Source organism: Moschus berezovskii, chromosome 17 (genome assembly GCF_049115385.1).
Source record: "Moschus berezovskii isolate FMDL1 chromosome 17, NW_MosBer_1.0, whole genome shotgun sequence".
NCBI classification, from domain to species: domain Eukaryota; kingdom Metazoa; phylum Chordata; class Mammalia; order Artiodactyla; family Moschidae; genus Moschus; species Moschus berezovskii.
The window spans coordinates 60,153,100-60,180,797 of NC_142476.1; the positions used below are offsets into that span (position 1 = coordinate 60,153,100).

The 27,698-nt window shown below is 41.0% G+C and overlaps 1 protein-coding gene across 1 annotated transcript in view; it reads left to right on the forward strand.

The window, feature by feature from the left end:
• Positions 1 to 27,698, forward strand: part of DRC8 (dynein regulatory complex subunit 8) — a 135,946-nt gene that overhangs the window by 83,954 nt on the left and 24,294 nt on the right. Inside the window, exon 4 of the mRNA XM_055419733.2 lies at positions 10,087 to 10,159. Coding sequence (XP_055275708.2) covers positions 10,087 to 10,159 — 73 coding nt within the window. The remainder of the gene's footprint in view (positions 1 to 10,086; positions 10,160 to 27,698) is intronic.

The window sequence follows — 27,698 nt, forward strand, 5'->3', positions numbered from 1 at the left end:
AATATTTTTCAATCAATTAGCTTGATTCAAAATCTCATTTAGTCAAAGTTAAATAGGCTAATCAGCTTTAATATTATATATAATTATATTAGTTATTTTCTTATTTCATATTTTTATTTCATTTTCTAGTTCCTATCTAATACATATTTCCTCTTAATTCTGAGCTTCTTTTATTTTCATCATTAAGCTTTGACATTTCTATTCCTTATCTCTTAAAACTATATTTTTATCTCTTTCAATGTTTTCTTACATTTTCCTCTTCAGATCTCTTTCTTTCCAGACCTCTGTCTCTTTCTAAAAAAATTAATGACCCGGTTTTTTCTATCCTCTGTTCTTTCTTGCATTTCTCTTTTTTTCTTTCTCACACTCAGGAGCCTTACAACACCTGGGGCTGGATGTTTGCAGTATACTTTCCTTCAGAACAGCCGGAGTCTCAGATCCATCTGGAGTTCTTCAGAGCACCTTAACCCTCCTGTTATGTCCCTTGTTCTGGCACTAGAATTATGATGTGAGAGTAGCTCAGGGGATCACGTGGTCTTCAGTGCTCTGGCCTCGTGTTTCAGGACATTGGAGAACAAAAGCTCCACATCACGTTTGTTTCTGCTGTCATTTCCCTTTACTGTCCTCTCGGGGACTCTGTTTAGGAACCCGAGAGGCCTCTTGAAATATGTTCACCTCATCAGCTGTCTTTGAAGAAAGAGCGCATGTGAGAGAAAGGGGCTGTGAGCATTAAACATCCCCTCCCTTCTCCACCTCACTTGCCTTTGCGTAACTTTCTTCTTAGTCGCCCTCTCTGTGGCCTTCACTGGGCAGGTCAATCAACGCACTGCCACAGAAGGGCACCTCCCAGTAAGCTGCCTTCTGGGCCAGAGGCTGACCTGGTCATTGCTTGTCTTTGGAGAGCTTGAGCCCAGTGCTTGTAAGAGTCACTCACAAAAACCAGCTGTTTTCCTGCGATAGCAGGAGCAGTTCTGATGCTACCTTCTTGGTATTTGGTGAAGGGATGAGAGGGGTTCCATCCTTTCCACACACTTTTCTCCTACCTGCGAACACGGTAGACTGGTATCCAGCCTCACCTCTACCTGTATCTCTGGAAACAGACTACTTTAGATCTATCATCTTGCTAAATTTTCAATATTAAATTCTAAAATACTGAGGGAAAAGGTTGTAACTAGTACATTTTTTTGTGCAACTGAGAGCTAAGACATCCTTAATAATCAACTTTTCAAGTCAAAATTGTAAGGCTGGACCCCGGTGGCCATCTTGGCTTCTCCTTCTCTTCCCCTTCCCGCCAGCGGGAAAAAGCCCCACCAGACTCTGACTGTTGTGCTCTATTCTCTCATTCCCTCCCCCACTGCTGGAGTGTTCCTGGTAGAAATCAACCCTCTCCTAACCTCCCCCTCCTAACCTCCTGTCCAGAAACAGCATTCTGCCCAGAAACGGCAAGAACTATTCCGCTGCGTCAGCACAACCTTGAGCAGATCAGGCAACCAACCCGGTCTTGCCGCGCGCCCCTCCCCCCGCGCCATGGGCTAACTGACCTATGAGGGACCACCACTCCAAATCTTGCCTAAAGCTATATAAGTTGCCTCTTGCCTTTGCCTTTGTTCTGCGGGGACTTCCCGGACCTGGCTCTGTTAGGTCCGGGAATCCCGCCCGGGGGCGCCTCGCCATTAAAGCCTGTTACGTTATCTATTTGGCGTCTGCGTTCTTTTATTTAACATCATGGGGTCGTTTTGACCTTACAAAAATAATAAAAAACTGTATAACATGAAAGGAGCAAAGGAAGACTTACAGCACACACATCAGAAGCAAGTGTGGCAAAAATGTTGGGAACTGGTGAATCTAAGTGAAAGTGCACACGAGTTCAGTGTACTATTTACTATTTGTCTGTAAGTCTGAAGTTTTTTAAACTTCATTTCATTCTTGAAATAAAAAGCAGAGTAGTAAGAAACAATAACTGAAATTCTGCCTTGTATAAACTATTCATGAAACAATTTGCTCCTTTCATGTTATATAGTTTTTTATTATTTTGACTTGAAAAGTTGATTATTAAGGATGTCTTAGCCCTCAGTTGCACAATAAAATGTACTAGTTACAACCTTTTCCCTCAGTATTTTAGAATTTAATATTGAAAATTTTACTACACTCTTTAAATTTTTATTTTTAATTGAAGGATAATTGCTTCACAGTATTGTGTTGGTTTCCACCAAACATCAACATGAATGAGCTGTAGGTTTACTCATGCCCCCTCCCACTTCAGCATCCCTCCCACCTTCCTCCCCATCCCATCCCTCTAGGTTGTTACCAAGCCCCAGTTTGAGTTCCTTGAGTCATACAGCAAATTCCCATTGGCTATCTATTTTACATATGGTAATGTATGTTTCCATGTATTCTCTCCATACCTTCCACCCTCTCAAATGTGTTTCTTTTTATGGCTGAGTATTATTCCATTTTATATGTGTACCACAGCTTCTTTATCCATTCATCTGTTGATGGACATCTAGGTTGCTTCCATTTCCTCGCTATTGTAAATAGAGCTGCAGTGAACACTGGGGTACACGTGTCTTTTTAAATTTTGATTTCCTCAGGGTATATGCCTGGTAGTGGTATTGCTGGGTCATATGGTGTTTTTATTCCTAGTTTTTTAAGGATTTTCCATGTTGTTCTCCATAGTGGCTGTATAAATTTGCATTCCCATGAATAGTCCAAGAGGGTTCCCTTTTCTCCACACCCTCTCCAGCATTTATTGTTTGTAGATTTTTTTTCTCTAATAATGAGCAATGTTGAGCATCTTTTCATGTGTTTATTAGCCATCTTTGTATCTTCTTTGGAGAAATGTCTGTTTAAGTCCTTTTCCCACTTTTTGGTTGGGTTGTTTGTTTTTCTGGTATTGATTTGTATCATTTTACTAGATTGAGAGTAAGCTGTAGACACGGAGACCTTTTCCCTTAAATGCTTGAATGTATATCCTCTGAGAACAAGAATGTTCTCTTTTATAAGCCATAGGTTGTGTGTGTGTGTTTAAAAATAATCTTAGAGTCAAGCACTTGAGGAGAACTTCAAGAAGCCATTTGGCTCCTTCCCCTGCTTCTTGCAGGTAAATTCCTGAACAGTACAAAATTGGTATTTTTCAGGAGTGGTGTATACAGATTTATACATGGAACGTGCCTGTAATAGAGTATGTGAATCAGAAGTGTAGGACCATTCTTATGATGTTTACATACGTCCCTGTAAACAAAGAAGCAAACGAATGCTGTGCTAAACAAAACCTTATCTGAGGGCCACATTCATTCCTTTGGTCATCAGCTTGTGCTCCCTGGATCTGTCTTCAAGGCTCTCGTGGGGTGGCATACCCGTAGCTTTCTGTAGAAGCACCTTGTTACAGTCGAGTTCTTTTTTAAGTCTTAACTAAATGTGCAGTTGAGATTTATGAGGGATAGTGGTGTGCATTGGTTAAGAGTGTGGGGTCCAGCCTGTGTGTGTGTCTGAATCCCAATTCCACTACTTACTAAGATCTTGGGAAAATTACCAGACATTTCTGGTAATTTACAATTTCCCCCATATGTAAAATAACAGTGCCTACCACACAGAGCTATTGTGAGGAGATATTTTTTCTCATATCCATACAGATCATGATCATGTTACAAGGGAGGTGAATGAGATGTAAAGTCTGTTCTTTCTAGAAGTCTTAGAGGAGATGTCTATCCCTAAGCCAGAAGGCTAGTTAATCTACTTTCCTCACATCGTGAGGGCTTTTGTTTCTGTTCTCATCCCTGTTCTCTGCTTAGACCCCTTGTCAGACTTCTCCACAGCTCCTGAGATCTCCCTAGTCCCAAGGAAGTCACTGCTTTAACATATTGGCTATATGTGACCTCGGGCCAATTCCTTAATGCCTTTGGGATTTAATTTCTTCCTCTGAAAATGGAGATAATGGTAGTGCTTACTTCCTGAGGATTAAGTGAGTTGATAGAATGTGCCGGACACAGAGTGTCTGGAGCTGTGAGCTGTCGGGTGTGATATGCGTTTTCTTCCGTGGGCATCCTCCACAACTGTGTATTCTGTACTCTGGTCTAGATTTTCTTACCACTGGCAGTCTTGGTGGAGGTGGTGGGGTTCTTCCTCTTTCTTCTTCGAGTGCTGTTACTGAGATACTGCACGTGGTGCTCTGTCGTTCAGTTGTGTCCAACTCTTCGCGACTGTGGATATAGCCCACCACGTTCCTCTGTTCATGGGATTCTCTGGGCAAAAATACTGGAGTGGGTTGCCATTTCCTACTCCATATTAAGATACCAGTGGTGGTCTTTTGTCCAAATTTAAGATAGTTCTTATTCTTTTGGCCATCTTTAATATTTTTAACAGCAGAGATCATCCTGCAACAGAGGTACTGAGCAGGGGGCACTTAAAGGGGTTACAGGAAGAAGAGAGGGTCAGATGAAGGGAAGGGAAGGGAAGAGAGGAGGGAGTGAGAGAGACCTGGGCTGATTGATGAGTAGAGAGCCAGTGATGGAAGTATTTTGCAGAGGGGTTAGACATGAGTGGATGAGTGGGGAATGGAGTCGACAGTTACAACGGAAATAATTTCTAAGTATTGTAATAGCAAAAGGAAGCTGAGAAATAGAATAGTTGGAGGTGGTCGGGCACCCATCAAAATTTTTCAAGAAAAGGAAGATTGTGAATGTTTTACAGTCAAAGAGGTAGCAAATAATAAAGGAAACAATGAAGATGCTGAAAGAGAGGAACGTGTGTCAAGAACAAGAGCCAAGACTGGAACTAAGAAAAACGGAGTGGGGTTAGCTGTGTTAGGAAGAGTGCTTTTTTCCCTCCACGGTTGAGAGTGTAAGGAAGGTGGTTTGCTTCCTTGGTGGCTCAGATGGTAAAGAATCCCGTAATTCATGGGACCCAGGTTCCATCCCTGGGTTGAGAAGATCTCCTGGAGAAGGGAATGGTAACCCACTCCAGTATTCTTGCCTGGAGAATTCCATAAACAGAGGAGCCTGGTGGGCTACAGTCCATGGGGTCACAAAGAGTCGGACACGACTGAGCGACTAACATTTTCACGTTCATGTACACGCTTGTAGTGGTGTGACAGAAGTGTATGGAAAGGTGGTGGTATGGACTGAAGCTTTGAGTCCTTCTCAAATTCATATATTGAGGCCCTTACCCTCAACAGGATGGTATTTGGAGGTGGAACCTGTGAGAGGTGATTAGGTTTAGATGACGTCATGGGAGTGGAGCCCCCCAAAGAAGAGGGAGACCCAAGCTTGCTCTCTTCCCGCTCTGTGAGGACACAGCAGGAAGAAGGTCGTCTGCAGGCTGGGATGCAGACTGTCACCAGACCCCAAATCAGTTAGTGCTTTGATCTCAGACTTCAAGCCCCTAGAACTGGGAGAAATGAATGTCTGTGGTTTAGGTTCCCTAGTCCGTGGTAGGGACCTGAATGAAGAGGGTCGGTGATGGTGCCGACTTCAGCAGTTTTCATTTCTTCGGTGAAGTAGGTGATAGGGTTTTCTGCTGAGATTAAGGGAGGCCATGCCTTGGAGCTTGAGGCCAGAGAGGATTCAGGATAGCTCTTTGGGAAGTTTGCTAGGGCATCAACAGGAGATGAGAGAAAGGATTGTCAGGCAACGTCCAGGACACTTGATCCTAGATGGCATGAATCTGTAGTGGGCCACAGGCTTTTGTTGCTTTCTTCCAGCATTGCTTTGCAGTGACAGGAATTAAAATTAGAGATGTAGAGAAGCTCAGGGTTATGGATCAATAGAGCAGGCAGTTAAGGGACCCAGAATCCGGGCTGGTGATAATGGAAATTTTAAAGAGTTGACTGTGGAATATTGAGCAGCCTGATGTGTAGACTAATTAACTGTTAAACACTGCCTGAGTGAACCCAGGGGAAACCGGTGGAGGAACCATCCAGCCAACCTACAGAATTATGAAAAATAAGAACTCGTTGTTGTTTAAGCCCCCACATTTTGGGCAGTGTGTGATCCAGCAATGGAAACCTGCAATGCTCTGCCTCGTGTTGGGCAACTGGGACCGGGAGCCTGGGGGCAAGGGAGCTGGTGCAGTAGGTCAGGCCCCGGGGAAGCGGAGCAGAAGGGAATGGAGAGAGAAAGAGAAGACGTCACATCCCACTCCCAAACCACGAACTAGGGTCATAGACGTGAACTGTGTCTAGAGTAGTCTAGTAGACTAGAGGTAAAGGATGTGTCTCAGTCCTGTATCTTCCTAAATCTAATCTAATTCCACTTCACCATGTGCAAGACCAGAAAAAGTTCAACATTGGCAATCTGAAGGCTCCTTCTTTTCTTCTCTCATATTGGCCTCAGTTAATTAGTGTTAGTTGCTCAGTCGTGTCCAACTCTTTACGACACTGTGGGCTGTAGCCCACCAGGATCCTCTGTCCATGGAATTCTCCAGGTAAGAATACTGGAGTGGGTTGCTGTTCCCTTCTCCATGGGATCTTCCCGACCCAGGGATTGAACCCAGGTCTCCCGCATTGCAGGCCAGTTCTTTACTGTCTGAGTCACCAGGGACCACATTGTACTAGGAGGATAATGTAGTCTTTAGGGAAAGCAAGGGCAGGGAAACCGCTGTGCTGCTGAGATGTCTAGGCCTGAAGGCATGGGCATCACCCCCTTCCTCTGTGCCCAGGTTGACTGCAGGGATCCGGACCACAGCTTCCAGAGCCTGGAGCACAGAGGAGGAGACTAGCTTTCCGCTGAAAGGGAGGGTGGGTGAGCTAGAGAACCTGCTGTTTGTGTACAGGTGAGCTCTTGAGGTTTTGTATTGTTCTCTAGGCCACTGTGGACTCCTCAGCCGAAGGGTCTTTGCCCTTTTCTCTTATATCATCAGGACTAGACAGAAAGAAGTTTCTTGATGCTCAGAGGACATTAGGCTTTGTTTTCTGTGGTCTGCCTGGGCAAAGTGAGACAGTCTAGCCCAGTGTCCTCAGAAAGAAGAAGATGGTGATGGGTTCTTCAGAGAAAAGTGGAAAGAGGGACAGAGTAAAATTTTCTAAGACTGCAAGGAGGAATCTACCATCTTCTCATAGGAAGCAGCTTGCTGGTGGCAGGTCTTCAGATGAGATGGCCATGTGGATATAGCACTAAGCACCCGACCCAGCCCTTCCTACCTCCTCGGGAAGCCCATCTGTCCAGCTGATGGTGCCCTAATCAGTCTTCTACTTCACCCTGGTTCATTCCCATTGGTATTTAAACATGCTCACATCTATCTGGTCTTAAAAAATAAAAAATCTTCCTTGACACCATGTCCCCCTCCAGATATCAATTCTTCCCCTTTGCTGCACAGATCCATCCACCTCAACCCTGATTTCTCCTCAGCCTTCAAGTGAAGTATCCTTGGTCAAAAGTCAGAACTGATCTCCTTCTTTACTAATTCCAGTGGACATTTTTCAGAACTTATCTTCCTTGACCTTTCAGCAGCATTTAACACTAAAGATGACTCAGTTTTTTCCATCTCTTTCCTTAGTTTCCATGACATCTCCCTGTCCTGAATTTCAGCTTATTTCCTGGCTCCTCTTCTCTGAGTCTAGTGCAGATTCCTTATTCTTGAACCATTGTGTCAGTGGGGGTATTCCTGTGAGCTCTTCCTGGGTCATCATCTCTTCCAGCCAAGGCACTGTTCTTCTGCTCCTGTGGCTTTGTTATCAGATCTGTTTCTAGCCCAGATTTTCTCTTATGCATCTTTATACATGTCAAGTATACCCTTTGATTTTATCCCCTTCGAAAGCTAGTAAGTTAGCCTGTTACTGTTTCTTGGATATAGGCAGAAGACGTGAGACCTGGGTCAGCAACCCAGGACTTCATTAAAATATGGTTGAGGGAATTCCCTGGAGGTCCAGTGGTTAAGACTCTGTGCTTCCACTGCAGGGGGCACAGGTTTGACCCCTGGTCAGAAAACTAAGATTCTGCATGCTTTGACATGTGGCCAGTAAATAAGTAAATAAATAAATAAGGTTGAAAGTTTCTCATAGTGGCACAGGGGGATCAATTACATTGCTGACATAGCACAATACAATTCTAATTTTCTCTTTATGTGCTGTACCTTTCTTCACAAAGTGCATCATGATGGCAGCAATTCCCTAGAAAAGAACCATCAAAATGAGGATTGCATATATAATTTAAAATTTTCTAGTAGCTGTATTTTTAAAAAGTAAAAGAGAAACAGGTAAAACAATGTTTTTTATTTAACCAATATGTCTAAAATATGATTTCAACATGTAATCAATTAAAAATTATTAATGGATGTTTTACATTTTTTTAATACTCTTTTTGAAATCCATATATATTTTTCATAGAGCCTGTTTTAATCTGGACTAGTCACATTTCCAGTGCTCTTTAGCCAGGTGGAGGTAGTAGCTTCCATATTGCATGGTGCAGGCCTGAAGTTTCTCTTTTTCTCCCCCAGCTCACCTCCCCAAGATTTCTAACCTGCAAGGGCATACAAACTCTACCCTCCTCTCTTGCCTGCCTTCCCTTTGTTTCTGTGAGTTAAGGCAGCCTATATTCTTATCCTTCTGAGTCTGGAGTTGAAGCAGTTCTCTGATTCACAGAACAGAAGGCCTAGAAGGTTACGGAGGAGATAAATCCATGACTGTTTATCAAATTATATTTTTTTGTCCCTGCCTCATTAACTATTTGTTCTAATGTATGCAATAGCCAGTCTGATGTTATAAGAATATTACTACACTGGTGTTAGCTAGTTTCATGGGTCATCTTTAGCTGCTTCTTGAGAGAAAGTATAATCTCGTAAAATATTTTTAGTCTCTAGTAACAGCATCATATTCAGATCCTGCCTCAGTGAGGCATGTGGGCATGAAAAGCAATGAGACTAAGGAACTCAGGGAGGTATGAAATGGAGTTGACATTAAAACATTACATGTTTAGTTGGCTCTCAGATCAGTCAGTGAACACCAAGAATCCTATATTCCACAGTTATTGACTTCAGGTTTTTCTCTTGATACTCATCCTTCAGCCTCCTGAAGTGAAGAACTTAAAAATTCTTATTTAAAATGTTTTCTCTGTAAAATAGAGAGTAAATATAATACCACAGATACTGGCCAGAATGGTAAAGAAGTTAAATATTCTACTTAAGTTGTTAACATTAGTTAACATTAACATCTAGTTAGTTGAATAAGTTAACTTTCAAAATATCACAACTTTTTAACCATTTTAAATGAAAATATTTAATAATCTATTATAAATCCCCTGTCTGAGCATCCAGGGAGTACTGAATATAGCTTATACTTTTCTTAGGTTATTGTTAAATTGAATTTCATTCCTATGGGGGAGGGGGCGAAGAATAACTAATATTTGTTGAGTGGCTACTCTGTCAAGAGCTATGCTTTATATTGTGGCTCATATTATTTACCATTCGAGTGTTCTCAGCCCACTTCTGAGTATTTCAAGGAAGACTCTGTGTTTCATCTATCAGGTAGGCTTATGCATGTAGATTAACCTGCCCAGTCTAGCAAATTACAGGGCTGGAGTTGGAACCCTAGCAGTCTGCCAGTGGCTTCCCCAGTGGCTCAGCAGTAAAGAATCTGCCTGCAAAGGAAGAGATGCAAGAGGCAAGGGTTTGATCCCTGGGTCGGGAAGATCCTCGGGAGAAGGAAATGGCAGCCTGCTTCAATAGGAGCCTGGTGGGCTATGGCCCATGGGGTCTCAAAAAAGTCGGACATGACTTAGTGACTAAACAACAATAGTCTGCCACTAGAGGCCCTACTTTTAGGTACCCTGCCTCTAGACTTCACCTCATTAGACATTATCATCCTCATTTTACAGATGTGGACACTGTGGCTCAAGAGTTAACTAACACTTAAAACCAGTTAGGAAGTGACAGGGTTTGCGCTTGCCAATCAACACAACACTTCTTTCTTCTCTCTTGGGTTCACTTGTGTGCCTTTTCCTTTCCTCAGAAAGTGTCTTCCATCCTCTTGAGGCAATGTTTATTACATAACTTTGTTTGCTGTGCTACACCTGCTCTGAAATAATTTAGAGAAACATCGTGCTTGTTTTTTCAGAGTTTATATTCTAAAATAATTGACTACTTTTTTTCCCACAGAGAGGTCGGAACAATTATCAGGTCATTAGGATGTTGCCCTAGTGAAGGAGAGCTACATGATCTGATTGCAGAGGTAAGTAGGTTAAGAAACTTTAATTCATGGCTGATTGAAATGGAATGACTCTTTGTGTGGCTCTATCTTCTTGTAATAGAAAAAAACAACAATCCTTACCTGAAGTGAAAAATGCCCTAAATTACCAAATGTACCGAGTGAGGACATTCCGTTCCATTCGTTCCGTTCCGTCGCTCAGTCGTGTCCGACTCTATACGACCCCGTGGACTGTAGCCTACCAGGCTCCTCCGTCCATGGGATTCTCCAGGCAAGAATACTGGAGTGGGTTACCGTTTCCTTCTCCAGGAGATCTTCCCGACCCAGGGATCGAACCCGGGTCTCCCGCATTGGAGGCAGACGCGTTAACCTCTGAGCCACCAGGGAAGCCCATGCTAAACCACTTTAGTCATGTCTGACGCTTTGCACCCCATGGACTGTAGACAGCCAGGCTCCTCTGTCCATGGGATTCTCCAGGCAAGAATACTTGAGTGGGTTGCCATGCCCTCCTCCAGGGGATCTTTCTGACCCAGGAATCAAAACTGTGACTCCTGCATTGCAGGTGGATTCTTTACTGCTGAGCCACCAGGGAAGCCCTAGGACAGCTATGTGAATTAGCAAATCAACAGGATCTTCAAGAATTTATATCAGATCTTAAAGAAATGTTTATGACCAAGTAATGTGATGGATCAAGTAAGGACGTCACTTTAGATATTACATTCTTTGTAATTAGTTGAAGATAGACCAGTAGACACAGGGGACTGACTGTATGCAGAATGAAAATTGACAGATGAAAAGAGTATAGTAAATAATGTCAGTTTACAGGGAATAGAAAGAGTAGAGACTGTACAGACTATATTTGAGGAAATAAAACTAACTTTCACAATTAATAGTAAATAAAATAATAACTCACTTGACACTGAATTTTGAAAATGCTTATTTGTAATAGTGTAGATGAGTTTCTGGAGGGAATTATCTTGTAAACAGTGATGAGAAGCCTGAAACCAGAGAGCTTCATGCCTTGTTTGGTTTTCCAGAAAAGTATCTGATCAAATTTCAAGTCCAACTTTCAGTTCAACAAGGCAGAGGCCTGGAGGGAGTAAAACTACCTGGACAGTCACTAGAAAACTCTTTTCAAACTTGCTTATTAGGTATGTGGGTTTTGGTGAAGGCCAAGTATCAACAAAGAGGATAGGGACAAAGGCAAGCATGTATGATTTTGTTTATCTCCTTATTCCTTGCACCCAGCATAGTACTTGCTTGTTCAGTTTTACCCAGAAGAGAAGGAAGTGACTGGGTGAGTAGCTTAACCTCTGCATCAGTTTCTCCATAATAATACTTACTTCAGAATTTGCATCAAAGATAAATGAAATAATGTATCAGAAAACAAGTTTTGAATCCTAAAGTACATAGATTGGAAAGATGACTGTTGCTCCACATTAACACTTTTAAAATTTAGTTATTTTGTATTGGAGTATAGTTTATTTACAGTGTTGTTAGTTTCAGGTGTAAAGCAAGTGATGTTATACACATACATATATACATTCTTTTTCAGATTCTTTTCCTATATAGCTTGTTACAGAATCTTGAGTAGAGTTTCCTGTGCTTTATAGTAGGTCCTTGTTTATTATCTGTTTTATACATAGTAGTAAGGATATGTTAATCATAAACTCCTAATTTATCCTTCCCTCACATTTCCTCTTTAAAAACGATGTTTGTTTTCTAACTCTGTGAGTCTGTTTTTGTTTTGTCCATAAGTTCATTCACATTACCATTTTGATAACTAAAACCAACTACCAATTTTTTATTAGCAGTTAAAAATATCCAATAAAGCAGGAAACTGTCTTCCGTTTTGGGATCCAGTAAAGACATTTTTACTGAGTAGCGGGAAAAAACATCTGCACTGGTCCTCACTAACAAAAAGTGTTGATCACTCCCTTAAGGTGACTGTCATCAAAGCTAGAATTTGTATTGGGGAGAGGAAAGTTGGCACTGTGGAAGAGCTAGGAACTGGAAGATGAATTTACAGTGAAATCACAATTATTGTTTGTAATTGAGTAGACTACGTGGAGCAGTAATGAAAAATACCTCTGAAACTTTAGAACCTAATTCTTTTATGGTTTGCTTGTATGTTTTAATCTCTAGCAGGGGTCAGCAAACCACAACTCCTGGGCCAAATCCAGTCCGCAACCTACTTTTGTAAAGTTTTATTGGAACACAACTAGACTCATTTTGTTGTTGTTCAGTCGCTAAGTTATGTCCGACTCTTTGCAACCCCATGGACTGTAACACGCCAGGCTCCCCTGTCCTTCCCTAGCTCCTGGAGTTTGCTCAGATTCATGTCATTAAGTCATTGATACTGTGGCTCAGATCATGAACTCCTTATTGCCAAATTCAGACTTAAATTGAAGAAAGTAGGGAAAACCACTAGACCATTCAGATATGACCTCAATCAAATCCCTTATGATTATACAGTGGAAGTGAGAAATAGATTTAAGGGACTAGATCTGATTGATAGAGTGCCTGATGAACTCTGGACGGAGGTTCGTGACATTGTACAGGAGACAGGGACCAAGACCATCCCCATGGAAAAGAAATGCAGAAGAGCGAAATGGCTGTCTGAGGAGGACTTACAAATAGCTGTGAAAAGAAGAGAGGCGAAAAGCAAAGGAGAAAAGGAAAGATATAAGCATCTGAATGCAGAGTTCCAAAGAATAGCAAGGAGAGATAAGAAAGTCTTCCTTAGTGATCAATGCAAAGAAATAGAGGAAAACAACAGAATAGGAAAAACAAGAGATCTCTTCAAGAAAATTAGAGATTCCAAGGGAACATTTCATGCAAAGATGGGCTCGATAAAGGACAGAAATGGTATGGACCTAACAGAAGCAGAAGATATTAAGAAGAGGTGGCAGGAATACACAGAAGAACTGTACAAAAAAGATCTTCACGACCAAGATAGTCACGATAAAGTGATCACTGACCTAGAGCCAGACATCTTGGAATGTGAAGTCAAGTGGGCCTTAGAAAGCATCACTACTAGCAAAGCTAGTGGAGGTGATGGAATTCCAGTTGAGCTATTTCAAGTCTTGAAAGATGATGCTGTGAAAGTGCTGCACTCAATATGCCAGCAGATTTGGAAAACTCAGCGCTGGCCACAGGACTGGAAGAGGTCAGTCTTCATTCCAATCCCAAAGAAAGGCAATGCCAAAGAATGCTCAAACTACCGCACAATTGCACTCATCTCACACGCTAGTAAAGTCATGCTCAAAATTCTCCAAGCCAGGCTTCAGCAGTATGTAAACCGTGAACTCCCAGATGTTCAAGCAGGTTTTAGAAAAGGCAGAGGCACCAGAGATCAAATTGCCAACATCCGCTGGATCATGGAGAAAGCAAGAGAGTTCCAGAAAAACATCTATTTCTGCTTCATTGACTATGCCAAAGCCTTTGACTGTGTGGATCACAATAAACTGTGGAACATTCTGAAAGAGATGGGAATCCCAGACCACCTGACCTGCCTCTTGAGAAACCTGTATGCAGGTCAGGAAGCAACAGTTAGAACAGGACATGGAACAACAGACTGGTTCCAAGTAGGAAAAGGTGTACGTCAAGGTTGTATATTTTCACCTTGCTTATTTAACTTATATGCAGAGTACATCATGAGGAACGCTGGGCTGGAAGAAGCACAAGCTGGAATCAAGATTGCCGGGAGAAATATCAATAACCTCAGATATGCAGATGACACCACCCTTATGGCAGAAAGTGAAGAGGAACTCAAAAGCCTCTTGATGAAAGTGAAAGAGGAGAGTGAAAAGGTTGGCTTGAAGCTCAACATTCAGAAAACAAAGATCATGGCATCTGGTCCCATCACTTCATGGGAAATAGATGGAAAAACAGTGGAAACAGTGTCAGACTTTATTTTTTTGGGCTCCAAAATCACTGCAGATGCTGATTGCAGCCATGAAATTAAAAGACCGCTTACTCCTTGGAAGGAAAGTTATGACCAACCTTGATAGTATATTAAAAAGCAGAGACATTACTTTGCCAGCCAAGGTCCGTCTAGTCAAGGCAATGGTTTTTCCCGTGGTCATGTATGGATGTGAGAGTTGGACTGTGAAGAAAGCTGATCGCCGAAGAATCGATGCTTTTGAACTGTGGTGTTGGAGAAGACTCTTGAGAGTCCCTTATACTGCAAGGAGATCCAACCAGTCCATTCTAAAGGAGATCAATCCTGGGTGTTCATTGGAGGGACTGATGCTAAAGCTGAAACTGCAATACTTTGGCCACCTCATGCGACACGTTGACTCACTGGAAAAGACTCTGATGCTGGGAAAGGTTGGGGGCGGGAGGAGAAGGGGACGACGGAGAATGAGATGGCTGGATGGCATCACCGACTCTGTGGACATGAGTTTGAGTGTACTCCGGGAGTTGGTGATGGACAGGGAGGCCTGGCGTGCTGTGATTCATGGGGTCGCGGAGAGTCGGACACGACTGAGCGACTGAACTGAACTGAACTGAACTATCTAACCATCTTATCCTCCACTGCCCCTTTTTCCTTTTGCCTTCAATCGTCCCCACCATCAGGCTAAGACTCATTTACTTACATATTATCTATAGCTATTTACTTACTACAAGAGTGGAGTTAAGAGACTGTATGATTTGCAAAGTTTAAAGGTTCTGGCCTTTTACAGAAAAGGTTTGCCAACTCCTGATCTATATATAGGTTTCTCTGGCAAAGTAGAGCAAATCCTATGTCTAGTGTTAGGAGATTGGGGTTCAGATCCCATAACTACTGCTTACAGCTGTGTGGCCTTTGGTGAGCCACTTAATCTTTCAACGTCTGGTTTCACATGCAAAATGAATGCAACAATACTATGGTGTTTTGTGAGTATTAAATTTAATAACTGTAAGGCGTCAGCTGTTACTTGGTGGGCACTCTGCATATTTGGATTTGCTTGCTCTGTAGATGACTTGCTACCAAAACACCCCCACAGGTTTGGGCAGTTAGCCACAGTAGGTGTTCAGGTCCCACTGTTTTGTCTTTACCGTTTTCTTAGGTTCATTGACACAACTTTTGAAAATTACAGATATTTAGAACAGTTATGGTCTCATAAAGATCACTGAGCTATCTAAGTTCTATGTTAATGTTTTTCTGTACTTATTCACAATGCAGTTTATTCACATTGCATTCTAGCAATATGCTTGAAAAGGTTTGCGTGTGACTGTCCTTTCTGAAGTTTCTCAAATAATTGAGAGGAAAAAAAGCACACAGATATTTGATACATGCATACATACAAAGCTGCTGCTGCTAAGTTGCTTCAGTCATGTCCAACTCTGTGCGACCCCATAGACAGCAGCCCACCATGCTCCCCCGTCCCTGGGATTCTCCAGGCAAGAACACTGGAGTGGGTTGCCATTTCCTTCTCCAATGCATCAAAGTGAAAAATGAAAGTGAAGTCGCTCAGTTGTGTCCGAACCTTCGTGACCCCATGGACTGCAGCCTACCAGGCTCCAGCCATGGGATTTTCCAGGCAAGAGTACTGGAGTGGGTTGCCATTGCCTTCTCCTACATACAAAGCTGCTGCTGCTGCTGCTGCTAAGTCACTTCAGTCGTGTCCGACTCTGTGTGACCCATAATAGTAAACATCTGGAGGTAGATGTCATATTGCTAAATGCTCTGTAGTAGTTTCAAAACTGAAACTGTTTCTGCCTCCTTTGTTCTGAAGTGAAATAGTGACATACTTTAAAATTCTTCTATAAAAAATTGAAGTCTGTGTTCGGTTCTCTAATTGTCATTTAATTGAATTTTATTGTAGATTCATACTAACTTTCAGTTGTCCACTTCCTGGAGATCAATTTGAAATCCAGTGTTTCTCTTGAAATAGATCATTTAAAAAAATCACTCTGCATTGATCCCTCTACTTAATATTCTATAGTTAACCACTGGTCCCACATAATCTTTGCATATTTGGAATGTCACAAACCCAGAAAAAATGAGAAAGGTTAATGAAAATCTTATCAACATACAGGTTACTAAACAATTTTTCCTTTGATATTAAGTTAGAGCCACCTGGGATCTTCAGTGTGCAAGAGCTGGGAGGAGATAATGACATTTCAGTAAAAGTGGAAAGGATATTTAGTGGTCTACATCCTTTAAAGTTCAAACCTAAGTGTACTTATGGAGAATTTAAAGTAATTACAAAAGAGAACTAAAAGATGTTTGGAAAATAATATCAATGCGCGTGAGATTATTACATTGCACACTGATTTTTAAAAAGGTCAAGTCATCAGGAAAGTCTAAAAATAAAAAATGTGTGTGCACCTAATAACAGAGCTTTAGTATACATGAAGAAACAGACAGATTAGAGAGAAAAGCAAATTCCATAATCACAGATGACGATTACAGTAAGCTTCTCTAAGTGACTGATAGAATAGCTGTATAAAATATTAGCAAAGATATAGAAGATAAGAACAATACCATCAACCACTCCAACCTAACTGGTATTTATATAACACTGCCCTGAACAGCTGCAATATACGTGTTCTTTCCATGTGTACATGGAGTGTTCATTAAGATAGTTTAAGTACTAGGCCACAAAACAAGTCTTAGTAGATTTTTAATACCCCAAAAAATGAATTAAATAGAGAGCAATTAAGAATAAGATCATTAGGAAATCCTCAAGTACTTGGAATTATACTTCTTTAAAAAAAATTTTATTTAATTTTTCAATGAGGGATAATTGCTTTACAGAATTTTGTTGCTTTCTGTCAAACCTCAACATGAATCAGTGATAGGCATACATATATCCCTTCCCTTTTGAAACTCCCTCCCATCTCCCTCCCCGTCCCACCTCTCTAGGTTGATACAGAGCCCCTGTTTGAGTTTCCTGAGCCGTATAGCAAATTCCCGTTGGCTATGTATATATAGCCAATGTGGTCTACATATATTAATGTACGTTTACATATAGTAATGTACGTCTCCATGTTACTCTTTCCATACATCTCACCTCTCCTCCCCTTTCCCCATAAGCAACATACTTCTAAATAATTCATGAATCAAAGAAGAAATCACAAGGAAAATTAGAAAACATTTTGTCCTGAGTGATAGTGAAGATACAACATATCAAACTTTGTGGGATGCAGGTAAAAAATCACTTAGAGGACAATTTACCACGTTAAGTGTTTATATTAGAAAAGACAAAAAAATCTGCAAATAATGATCTAAATTCTCATCATAAGAAACTAGAAAAACAAGACCAACATACACACAATATAAATAGAGGGAAGAAAATTATAAAGAGCAGAAATCAGTGAAATAGAAAATGGACAGAGAAAAATCACTGAAAGAAAATATGAATCTGTTCAAATACAGTTGATAAACTTTTAGCTAAGTACATCAAGATACAAATTACCAATATCAAGGTTAAAGGGAACTGTATTCAATATCTTGTAATAGCCTATAATGGAGAAGAATCTGAAGAAGAATATATATATAAACATATATATGTATATATAAATATAAAACTGAATCACTTTGCTGTATACCTGAAACTAACACAACATTGTAAATCAACTATACTTTAATAAAAAATGTTTTAAATTATCTTTTATTTAATTATGAAATTTCCCTTCTACCAATTCTTAATAGTACTAGAGCTATAGTCACTTCTTGAAACAGAAATTAAAGAGTAGCTTCTGTATAAAAAAATTTTTAAGATGAATGAGTTTTCATTATCCTTCAAATAATAAGGAAACATTATCAAAAACTGTATGCCAATGAGTCTGACAACTTAGATAAATGGATAAATCCCCTGAGAGACACAGATGACCAAAACTGACTCAACAAAAACTGAAGAATTTGAATAGTCCCATATCGATTACCAAAATTAAATTTATAATTAAGAATTTTCCCACAAAGAAAACTAGAGATTCAGATGAATTCACTGGTGAATTTGCTCTAACATTTATGGAAGAAGGAATACCAATTCTATACAAAAATCTTTCTGAAAATATTACAGGAAAGAACACTTTTCCAGCTCATTTTTTGAGGCTAGTATTACTCTGATACCAAAACCAAACAATCATATTACAAGAAATAAAACTATGGACCTTATTAACATAGATGCAAAAAAATCCTTAATAAAATTTTATCAAATTAATTTCAACAATATGTTAAAAACGATAATACATCATAAGCAAGTGCATTTATACCAGAAATTTAAGGTTAGCTTAATATTAATTGATGTAATTTACTACATTAATAGAACAAAGTAGATAAATGATATGATCATTTGAATAAGTACAGAGAAAACACTGAAAAAATTCTACACTCATTGAAGATAAAAATACCCAGCAATATAAGAAGAAAAGGAAACTTCTTTACCTGGCTAAGGACATCTACAAAAAGCCCTAAGGCTAACATCTTACTCATTGGTGAAAACTCAGTGCTTTCTACCTAAAATCAGGAATGTCTGTGTTCATCACTTCTATTCATCATTGTACTTGAAATCTTAGCTAGTGCAACAAGGCAAGAAATAGTAACAAAAAATACACAGTTTGGATAATGAAAAGTAAAACTGTTTCAAGCAACATGGTTGTGCATGTAGAAGATCCTAAGAAATTCACCAAAAAGCCATTAGAACTAATATATGAAGTTAGCCAAGTTACAGGCTACAAAGTCAACATACAAAATTAATTATATTTCTATAAACTATAACTTAACAATTAGAAAAATTAAGTAATCAGTTCCATTTATAATAGCCTAAAAAGTGAAATAATAAAGTTAACAAAAGATAGATGAGACTTATATACTGAAAGCAGTAAGCATTGTAGAGGGAAATTAAGATCTAAATAAATGAATAGATATACATGTTTGTGAATTAGAAAGCTCAATATTTTTAAGATGTTAGTTCTTCTCAGATTGATCTCTAGAGTCAACACATTCTCAACCAATCATAGCAAAATTTTCAGAAGGAATGTACAAACTGATTCTAAAATTTGAATGGAAACATGAAAGACCTTGAACAACCAAAATAATTTTGACAAAAAGGACAAAGATGGATTTATACCACCTCATATGCAGATGACACCACCCTTATGGGAGAAAGTGAAGAACTAAAGAGCCTCTTGAGCGAAAAAGTTGGATTAAAGCTCAACATTCAGAAAACTCAGATCATGCCATCCAGTCCCATCACTTCATGGCAAATAGATGGGGAAACAGTGGAAACAGTGGCTGACTTTATTTTTCTGGGCTCCAGAATCACTGCAGATGGTGATTGCAGCCGTGAAATTAAAAGACGCTTACTCCTTGGAAGGAAAGTCATGACCAACCTAGATAGCATATTAAAAAGCAGAGACATTACTTTGCCAACAAAGGTCCATCTAGTCAAGGCTATGGTTTTTCCAGTGGTCATGTATGGATGTGAGAGTTGGACTATAAAGAAAGCTGAGCGCCGAAGAATGGATGCTTTTGACTGTGGTGCTGGAGAAGACTCTTGAGAGTCCCTTGGACTGCAGGGAGATCCAACCAGTCCATCCTAAAGGAGATCAGTCCTAGGTGTTCTTTGGAAGGACTGATGATGAAGCTGAAATGTCAATACTTTGGCCACCTGGTGCAAATAACTGACTCATTTGAAAAGACCCTGATTCTGGGAAAGATTGAGGGCAGGAGGAGAAGGGGATGACAGAAGATGAGATGGTTGGATGGCATCACCGATTCCATGGACATGAGTTTGGGTAGGCTCCGGGAGTTGGTGATGGACAGGGAGGCCTGGTGTGCTGCAGTTCATGGGGTTGCAAAGAGTCAGACATGACTGAGCGACTGAACTGAACTGAACTGTGCAGATTTACTATGAAACTTCAGTAATCTTGAGTATTATATTTGTACACATATTGTGTGGTATCATGCACAGTGTGATATTTTGTACACTGGTACACATATAGGTCAGTGGAACTGACTAGAGAATTGAGAAATAGAACCACACATATCTTTGACATAGGTGCCAACATCATTCAATAAGAAAAGGATAATCATTTCAATAAATAGCGTTCGAGCAAATGGTTATCTGAACAGAAAGAAACAAAACTCTTTTCAACATTCTTTTACTCCATATACAAAAATTAACTTGAAATGGATCATAGAACGGAACATGAGAGCTAAATCTATAAAACTTCTAGAAGAAAACATAGGGAAAACTTCGTGACGTTGGGTTAGCCAAAGATTTCTTAGATAAAGAGACAAGGAAGCATGAACCATCAAGGAACAACAATGATTAACTTCATCAATATTAAAAACTTTTACCCATCAAAGGGCGGAGCTAAAAACATACAGGGCTTCACAGGTGGTCCAGTGGTTAAGAGTCCGCCTTGTAATACAATGGCCACTAGTTCAATCCCTCATCTGAAAAAGATCCCAAATGCTGTGGAGCAACTAAGCCCGTGTGCTATGACTCCCGAGCCCAAGCTCTAGACCTCTTAAGCTGCAACCATTGAAACCCATGCGCCCTAGAGCCCATGCTCTGCAACAGGAGAAACCACTTCAATGAGAAGCCTGCACCCCATGACAAAGAGTAGCCCTTGCTCGCTGCACCTAGGGAAAGCCCACATGCAGCAATGAAGACTGAGCACAGCCAAAAATAAAAATAAACTTAAACAAATGCAAGTCGTGGATTGGGGGAAATATTTGAATGATAATTTATTTGATATTGTATAATTCATTTGCTAACATATGAACGTGTGTGCTGCGCTTAGTCGCTCGGTCATGTCTGACTTTTTGCCACCCCGTGGACTGTAGCCCGCCAGGCTCCCCTGTTCATGGGATTCTCCAGGAAAGAATATTGGAGTGGGTTGCTACGCCCTCCTCCAGGGGCTGTTCTCAACCCAGGAATCGAATCGGGGTCTTCTGCATTGCAGGCGGATTCTTTTCCAGCTGAGCTACTAGGGAAGCCCATATGAATGTCTGTTTCAACCTAATTTTTAAAATAGCCAAAGATTTGTATGGACATTTCGTGAAAGAAGTATCAGTGGCCAATAAGCACATAAAAAGATGATGAATATCTCTAGTCAGTGGGGATAATGAGGTGTCACTACACATCCTCTAGAATGTCTAAGATTTGAGTCTGAAAATGTTAAATGCTGGCAAGCCCATTAACGAAAGTGGAGTGTTAATGTTCCCTACTATTATTATTACTGTTGATTTCTCTGTTTATGTCTGTTAATATTTGCTTTATGTATTTAGGTGCTGCTGGGTTCAGTGCATATATATTTACTATTGTTATATCTTCTTGTCGGGTTGATCCCTTTTTTTTTTTAATTTAATTTATTATTTTTTTTTATTTTACAATATTATATTGGTTGGTTTTGCCATACATTGACATGAATTCGCCCCAGGTGTACATGAGTTCCCCCTCCTGAACCCCTCTCTCACCTCCCTCCTCCCTTTATCCTCCCTCTGGGTCATCCCCGCACACCAGCCCCGAGTATCCTGTAACATGCATTGACCCTGAACTGCTGATTCGTTTCACATATGACAACATACATGTTTTAATGTCATTCACTATGTAATGTCCTTCTCTGTTTCTTGTTACAGTCTCTTCATTTTGCCTAATTTTCTTTGTTTATTTCTATGTGTTAAGTAGGTCAGTTTTGTTTTCCAGTCTTGGAGTAGTGGAGCAACATGCTCCCCTCTGATCACCAGAGCTATATGCCCCCTGTGTGGGCTGCATGTGCCCTTCTATTGTGGCAGGGTTGACTACTGTAGGCATGCTGGTGAGGGGGCTGGCCCCCAATTCACTTGTTTGCAAGGCCCTGCCTCTTTCTGGAGGGTAGGGTAGGCTTCCTGTGTGGTTTGGCTGAGCAGCCTGGTGAGGGGGGGCAACTGCTGCTGGACCACTGGAGGGCAGGGCTGAGTCCATCCGCAGCTGTCTGTGTGGCCTGGGGAGAACATGTGAGGGAGGGGCTGCTGCCAGCCCACTGGTGTGTGAATAAGCCCCCAGCAGAGGTTTGCTAGTGGAAGGATTCTGAAATGGAGCTTGGCAGTGCTGGTGTCATTGTGGTAGAAGAAGCTCGGGGAAAAGGCTGCTACCAGTGTCTTCATCCCTTGGAGATCCAGCTGCTTCTTGCCTCTTTGGGAGGCTCTCCAAGATTAGCAAGTAAGTCTGACCCAGGCTCCTTCTGACTACTGCCTCTGAGTTAGCATTCAGAGTGTGAGATTTTATGTACACCTTTTAGGAGAGGAGTCTCTGTTTCCTATAGCCCTCCAGCTCTCCTGTTCACAAAGGCAGACGTGCTGGGGGCTCATCTTCTGGTGCAGGACCCTGAACTGGGAAGCCCAAGTGGGGCTTGAACCTCTTCCTTCTTGGTGGGAACTTCTGCAATTGTGACTATCCTCCTGTTTGTGGGTGACTTACCTGGGAGTGTTGTTCAGTCTCTCAGTCATGTCCGACTCTTTGTGACCCCGGGGACTGCAGCATTCCCGGCTTCCCAGTCCTTCAACATCTCCCAGAGTTTACCCAGACTCATGTTCATTGAGTTGGTGATGCCATCCAATGATCTTATACTCTCTTGTCCCCTTCTCCTCCTGCCTTCAAGTTTTCCCAGCATCAGGGTCCTTTCTAATGAGTCAGCTCTTCGGATCAGGTGGCCAAAGTATTAATAGGAGCTTCAGCTTCAGCATCAGTCCTTCCAATGAATATTCAGGGTTGATTTCCTTTAAGGATTTACTGGTTCGCTCTCCTTGCTGTCCAAGGGACTCTTCAAGAGTCTTCTCCAGCACCACAGTTCAAAAGCATCAGTTCTTCAGTGCTCAGCCTTCTTTATGGTTCAGCTTTCACCTACGAATATGACTACTGGAAAAACCATAGCTTTGACTGGACGGGCTTTTGTTGGCAAAGTAATGTCTCTGCTTTTTAATACTGTCTCAGTTCAGTTCAGTTCAGTTCAGTTCAGTCACTTAATCATGTTTGATTCTTTGCGACCCCATGGACTGCAGCACATCAGGCCTCCCTGTCCATCACCAACTCCCAGAGTTTACATAAGATCATGTCCATTGAGTCAGTGATGCCATCCAATCATCTCATTCTCTTTCGTCCCCTTCTCCTCCTGCCTTCAATCTTTCCCAGCATCAGGGTCTTTTCAAATGAGTCACTTCTTCTCATCAGGTGGTCAAAGTATTGGCGTTTCAGCTTCATCATCAGTCCTTCCAATGAATATTCAGGACTGATCTCCTTTAGGATGGACTGGTTTGATCTCCTTGCAGTCCAAGGGACTCTCAGGAGTCTTCTTCAACACCACAGTTCAAAAGCATCAATTCTTTGGCACTTAGCTTTCTTTATAGTCCAACTCTCACATACATACGTGATTCCTAGAAAAACGATAGCTTTGACTATATGAACCTTTGTTGGCGAAATAATATCTCTGCTTTTTAATATGCTATCTAGGTTGGTCATAACTTTTCTTCCAAGGAGCAAGCATCTTTTAATTTCACGGCTGCAGTTACTATCTGCAGTGATTTTGGAGTCCAAAAAATAAAGTCTGTCACTGTTTCCACTGTTTCCCCATCTATTTGCCGTGAAGTGATGGGACCAGATGCCGTGATCTTAGTTTTCTAAATGTTGAGTTTTAAGCCAACTTTTCACTCTCTTTCACTTTCATCAAGAGGCTCTTTAGTTCTCCTTGTTTTTTTTTTGCCATAAAGGTCTGCATATATGAGGGTTATTGATATTTCTCCTGGCAGTCTTGATTCCAGCTTGTGCTTCATACACCCCAAGGTTTCTCATGATATACTCTGCATATAAGTTAAATAAGCAGGGTGACAATATATAGCCTTGACATACTCCATTCCTGTTTTGGAACCAGTCTGTTGTTCCATGTCCAATTCTAACTGTTGCTTCCTGACCTGCATACAGATTTCTCAAGAGGCAGGTCAGGGAGTCTGGTATTCCCATCTCTTTCAGAATTTTCCACAGTTTGTTGTGATCCACACAGTCAAAAGCTATGGCATAGTTTATAAAACAGAAGTAGATGTTTTTCTGGAGCTCTCTTGCTTTTTTGATGATCCAACGGATATTGGCAATTTGATATCTGGTTTCTCTGCCTTTTGTAAATCCAGTTTGAACATCTGGAAGTTCACAGTTCACATACTGTTGAAGCCTTGCTTGGAGAATTTTGAGCACTACTTTGCTAGCATGTGAGATTAGTGCAATTGTGCGGTAGTTTGAGCATTCTTTTGCATTGCCTTTCTTTGGGATTGGAATGAAAACTGACCTTTTCCAGTCTGGTGGCCACTGCTGAGTTTTCCAAATTTGCTGACATATTGAGTGCAGCACTTTCACAGCATCATCTTTCAGGATTTGAAATAGCTCAACTGGAATTCCATCACCTCCACTAGCTTTGTTCGCAGTGATGCTTCCTAAAGCCCACTTGACTTCGCATTCCAGGATGTCTGGCTCTAGGTGAGTGATCACACCATCATGATTATCTGGATCATGAGGATCTTATTTGTATAGTTCGTCTGTGTATTCTTGCCACCTCTTCTTAATGTCTTCTGCTTCTGTTAGGTCCATATCATTTCTGTCCTTTATTGCACCCATCTTTGCATGAAATGTTCCCTTGATATCTCTAATTCTCTTGAAGAGATCTCTGCTGCTGCTGCTAAGTCGCTTCAGTCGTGTCCGACTCTGTGCGACCCCGTAGACGGAAGCCCACCAGGCTCCCCTGTCCCTGGGATTCTCCAGGCAAGAACAGTGGAATGGGTTGCCATTTCCTTCTCCAATGCATGAAAATGAAAGTGAAGGTGCTCAGTCGTGTCCGACTCTTCGTGACCCCATGGACTGCAGCCTACCAGGCTCCTCTGTCCATGGGATTTTCCAGGCAAGAGTACTGGAGTGGGGTGCCATTGCCTTCTCCGAAGAGATCTCTAGTCTTTCCCATTCTGTTGTTTTCCTCTGTTTGTTTGCGTTGATCACTGAGGAAGGCTTTCTTTTCTCTCATTGCTGTTCTTTGGAACTCTGCATTCAAATGGGTATATCTTTCCTTTTCTCCTTTGCTTTTCACTCTTTTTCTTTTCACAACTATTTGTAAGTCCTCCTCAAACAACCATTTTGCCTTTTTGCATTTCTTTTTCTTGGGGATGGTCTTGATCCCTGCCTCCTATACAATGTCATAAACCTCTGTCCATAGTTCTTCAGGCACTCTATCAGCTCTAATCGCTTGAATCTATTTCTCACTTCCACTGTATAATCCTAAGGGATTTGATTTAGGTCATACCTGAATGGTCTAGTGGTTTTCCCTACTTTCTTCAATCTAAGTTTGAATTTGGCAATAAGGAGTTCATGATCTGAGCCACAGTCAGCTCCCGGTCTTATTTTTGCTGACTGTCTAGAGCTTCTCCATCTTTGGCTGCAAAGAATATAATCAATCTGTTTTTGGTGTTGACCATCCGGTGATGTCCATGTGTAGAGTCTTCTCTTGTGTTGTTGGAAGAGGGTGTTTGCTGTGACCAGTGCGTTCCCTTGGCAAAACTCTAATAGTCTTTACTCTGCTTCATTCTCTAAGGCCAAATTGGCCTGTTACTCTAGGTATTTCTTGACTTCCTACTTTTGCATTCCAGTCCCCTATAATGAAAAGGACATCTTTTTTGGGTGTTAGTTCTAGAAGGTCTTGTAGGTCTTTACAGAACCATTCAACTTCGGCTTCTTCAGCATTACTGGTTGAGGCATAGGCTTGGATCACCGTGATATTGAATGATTTGCCTTGGAAACGAATAGAGATCATTCTGTCATTTTTGAGATCACATCCAAGTACTGCATTTTACTATTTTGTTGACTATGATGGCTACTCCATTTCTTTTAAGGGATTCTTGCCCACAGTAGCAGATATAATGGTCATCTGAGTTAAATTCACCCATTCCAGTCCATTTTAGTTCGCCTAAAAAATCGACGTTCACTCTTGTCATCTCCTGTTTGACCACTTGCAATTTGCCTTGATTCATACTCTGTCTAGGTTTGTCATATATACACCTAGGAGTGTGTTATACACCTGGGAGTGTGGGTCCTGGCAATATAGTGTCTCCAGTCCTCCTACCTATCTTGTTATGGCAGCTTCTTTATCACCAGCACCACCTCAGAAGCCCCCTTGTTATGGTTACTTCTTTTAGTTGTGAAAAATCTTTCCTGATAGTCTTCAAATTATTATCATCGAGAGTTGCTTTACAAGTAGTTGGGATTTTGATGTGGCTGTGGGAACATGGGAGCATGGGGTCTTCCTACTCTGCCATCTTGGTGACACCCCGAATCCATCACCTTAATATAATCAGTATTAGTAATTTAGTTCACTTCCTCCTGTATTATTTTCCTATACATGTTTTTAGCATAATAGTAATCTTATAGTTGACTCACTGGAAAAGACTCTGATGCTGGGAGGGATTGGGGGCAGGAGGAGATGGGGACAACAGAGAATGAGATGGCTGGATGGCATCACCAGCTCGATGGATATGAGTTTGAGTGAACTCCCGGAATTGGTGATGGACAGGGAGGCCTGACATGCTGTGACTCATGGGGTCGCAAAGAGTCGGACACGACTGAGTGACTGAACTGAACTGAATCTTATAGTACAATTCAGTATGTACAATTTCAACCTTGCTTTTTTTTTGCTGATTATATCACAATAATTTCCCATGTTATTATAAAAATTTCATTCTTTAAAAAATGCATGCTGATTAAAATTGGATGCCCAAAATATAGAGGAGTGATTGCTCTTGTTTCCATCACTCAAACACAACCAGAGTATTTTACCTTTTCACTCAATATTACATCAAAGTGATTCTTCCATCCTTATCTAATTTAAGGAAAACTAACATTTTAAGAAGGAAATCCTGTCATATACTGTAACATGGATGAAACTTGAAGATATTATGTGAAAATTCTAGTCACAAAATAGACCAGTACTTCATGACTCCACTTACTTGAGGTATCTAAAGTAGTCGAACTCTTAGAAAGTCTGTTGTTGAAGATATGTTGAGGGTTTGGATTGCTTCATGAAATGTAAGAATAAGTAATCCTTTAAACTAACATGTTGTTATAAATGTGATTTTAGAACTGTCTCTGGACCTAATAAAGCTGGATATTAGGATATTGGATATTTATTATGCTAACCAAGTCTCAACCCAGGATAGAGCTTTTCCTCCAACCTTATTGCAACACAATTTTAAACAGTTACTTTTGATATAAATAGCAGATTACCTTGAGGGACAATTGCTTCAACACTTACTGCCTCTGTCTGCTAGAGGTGGGGAGGGACACTCAGTGCCGTGGTGGTGAGATGCTGAAACCGAAGGCTCTGAAACCAATTAGTGTAACTGGAGCCCCTTAATCTCCCTGTGCCTGCTGCAGCCTGAGGGTAAATTGGGGGGGTTAATAGCTTGACAGAAAGTGACTTTCCCATTGCTTCAAATTATGGAAACTTCCAGTAGGAAAGGACCTTTTTGATTACATGGTCTAGCCACCTGTTGATTCTTAGACTCTCTGATAGTCCACCCAAAAGATGAGTTAGTCTTTTTTGATATCTCTTA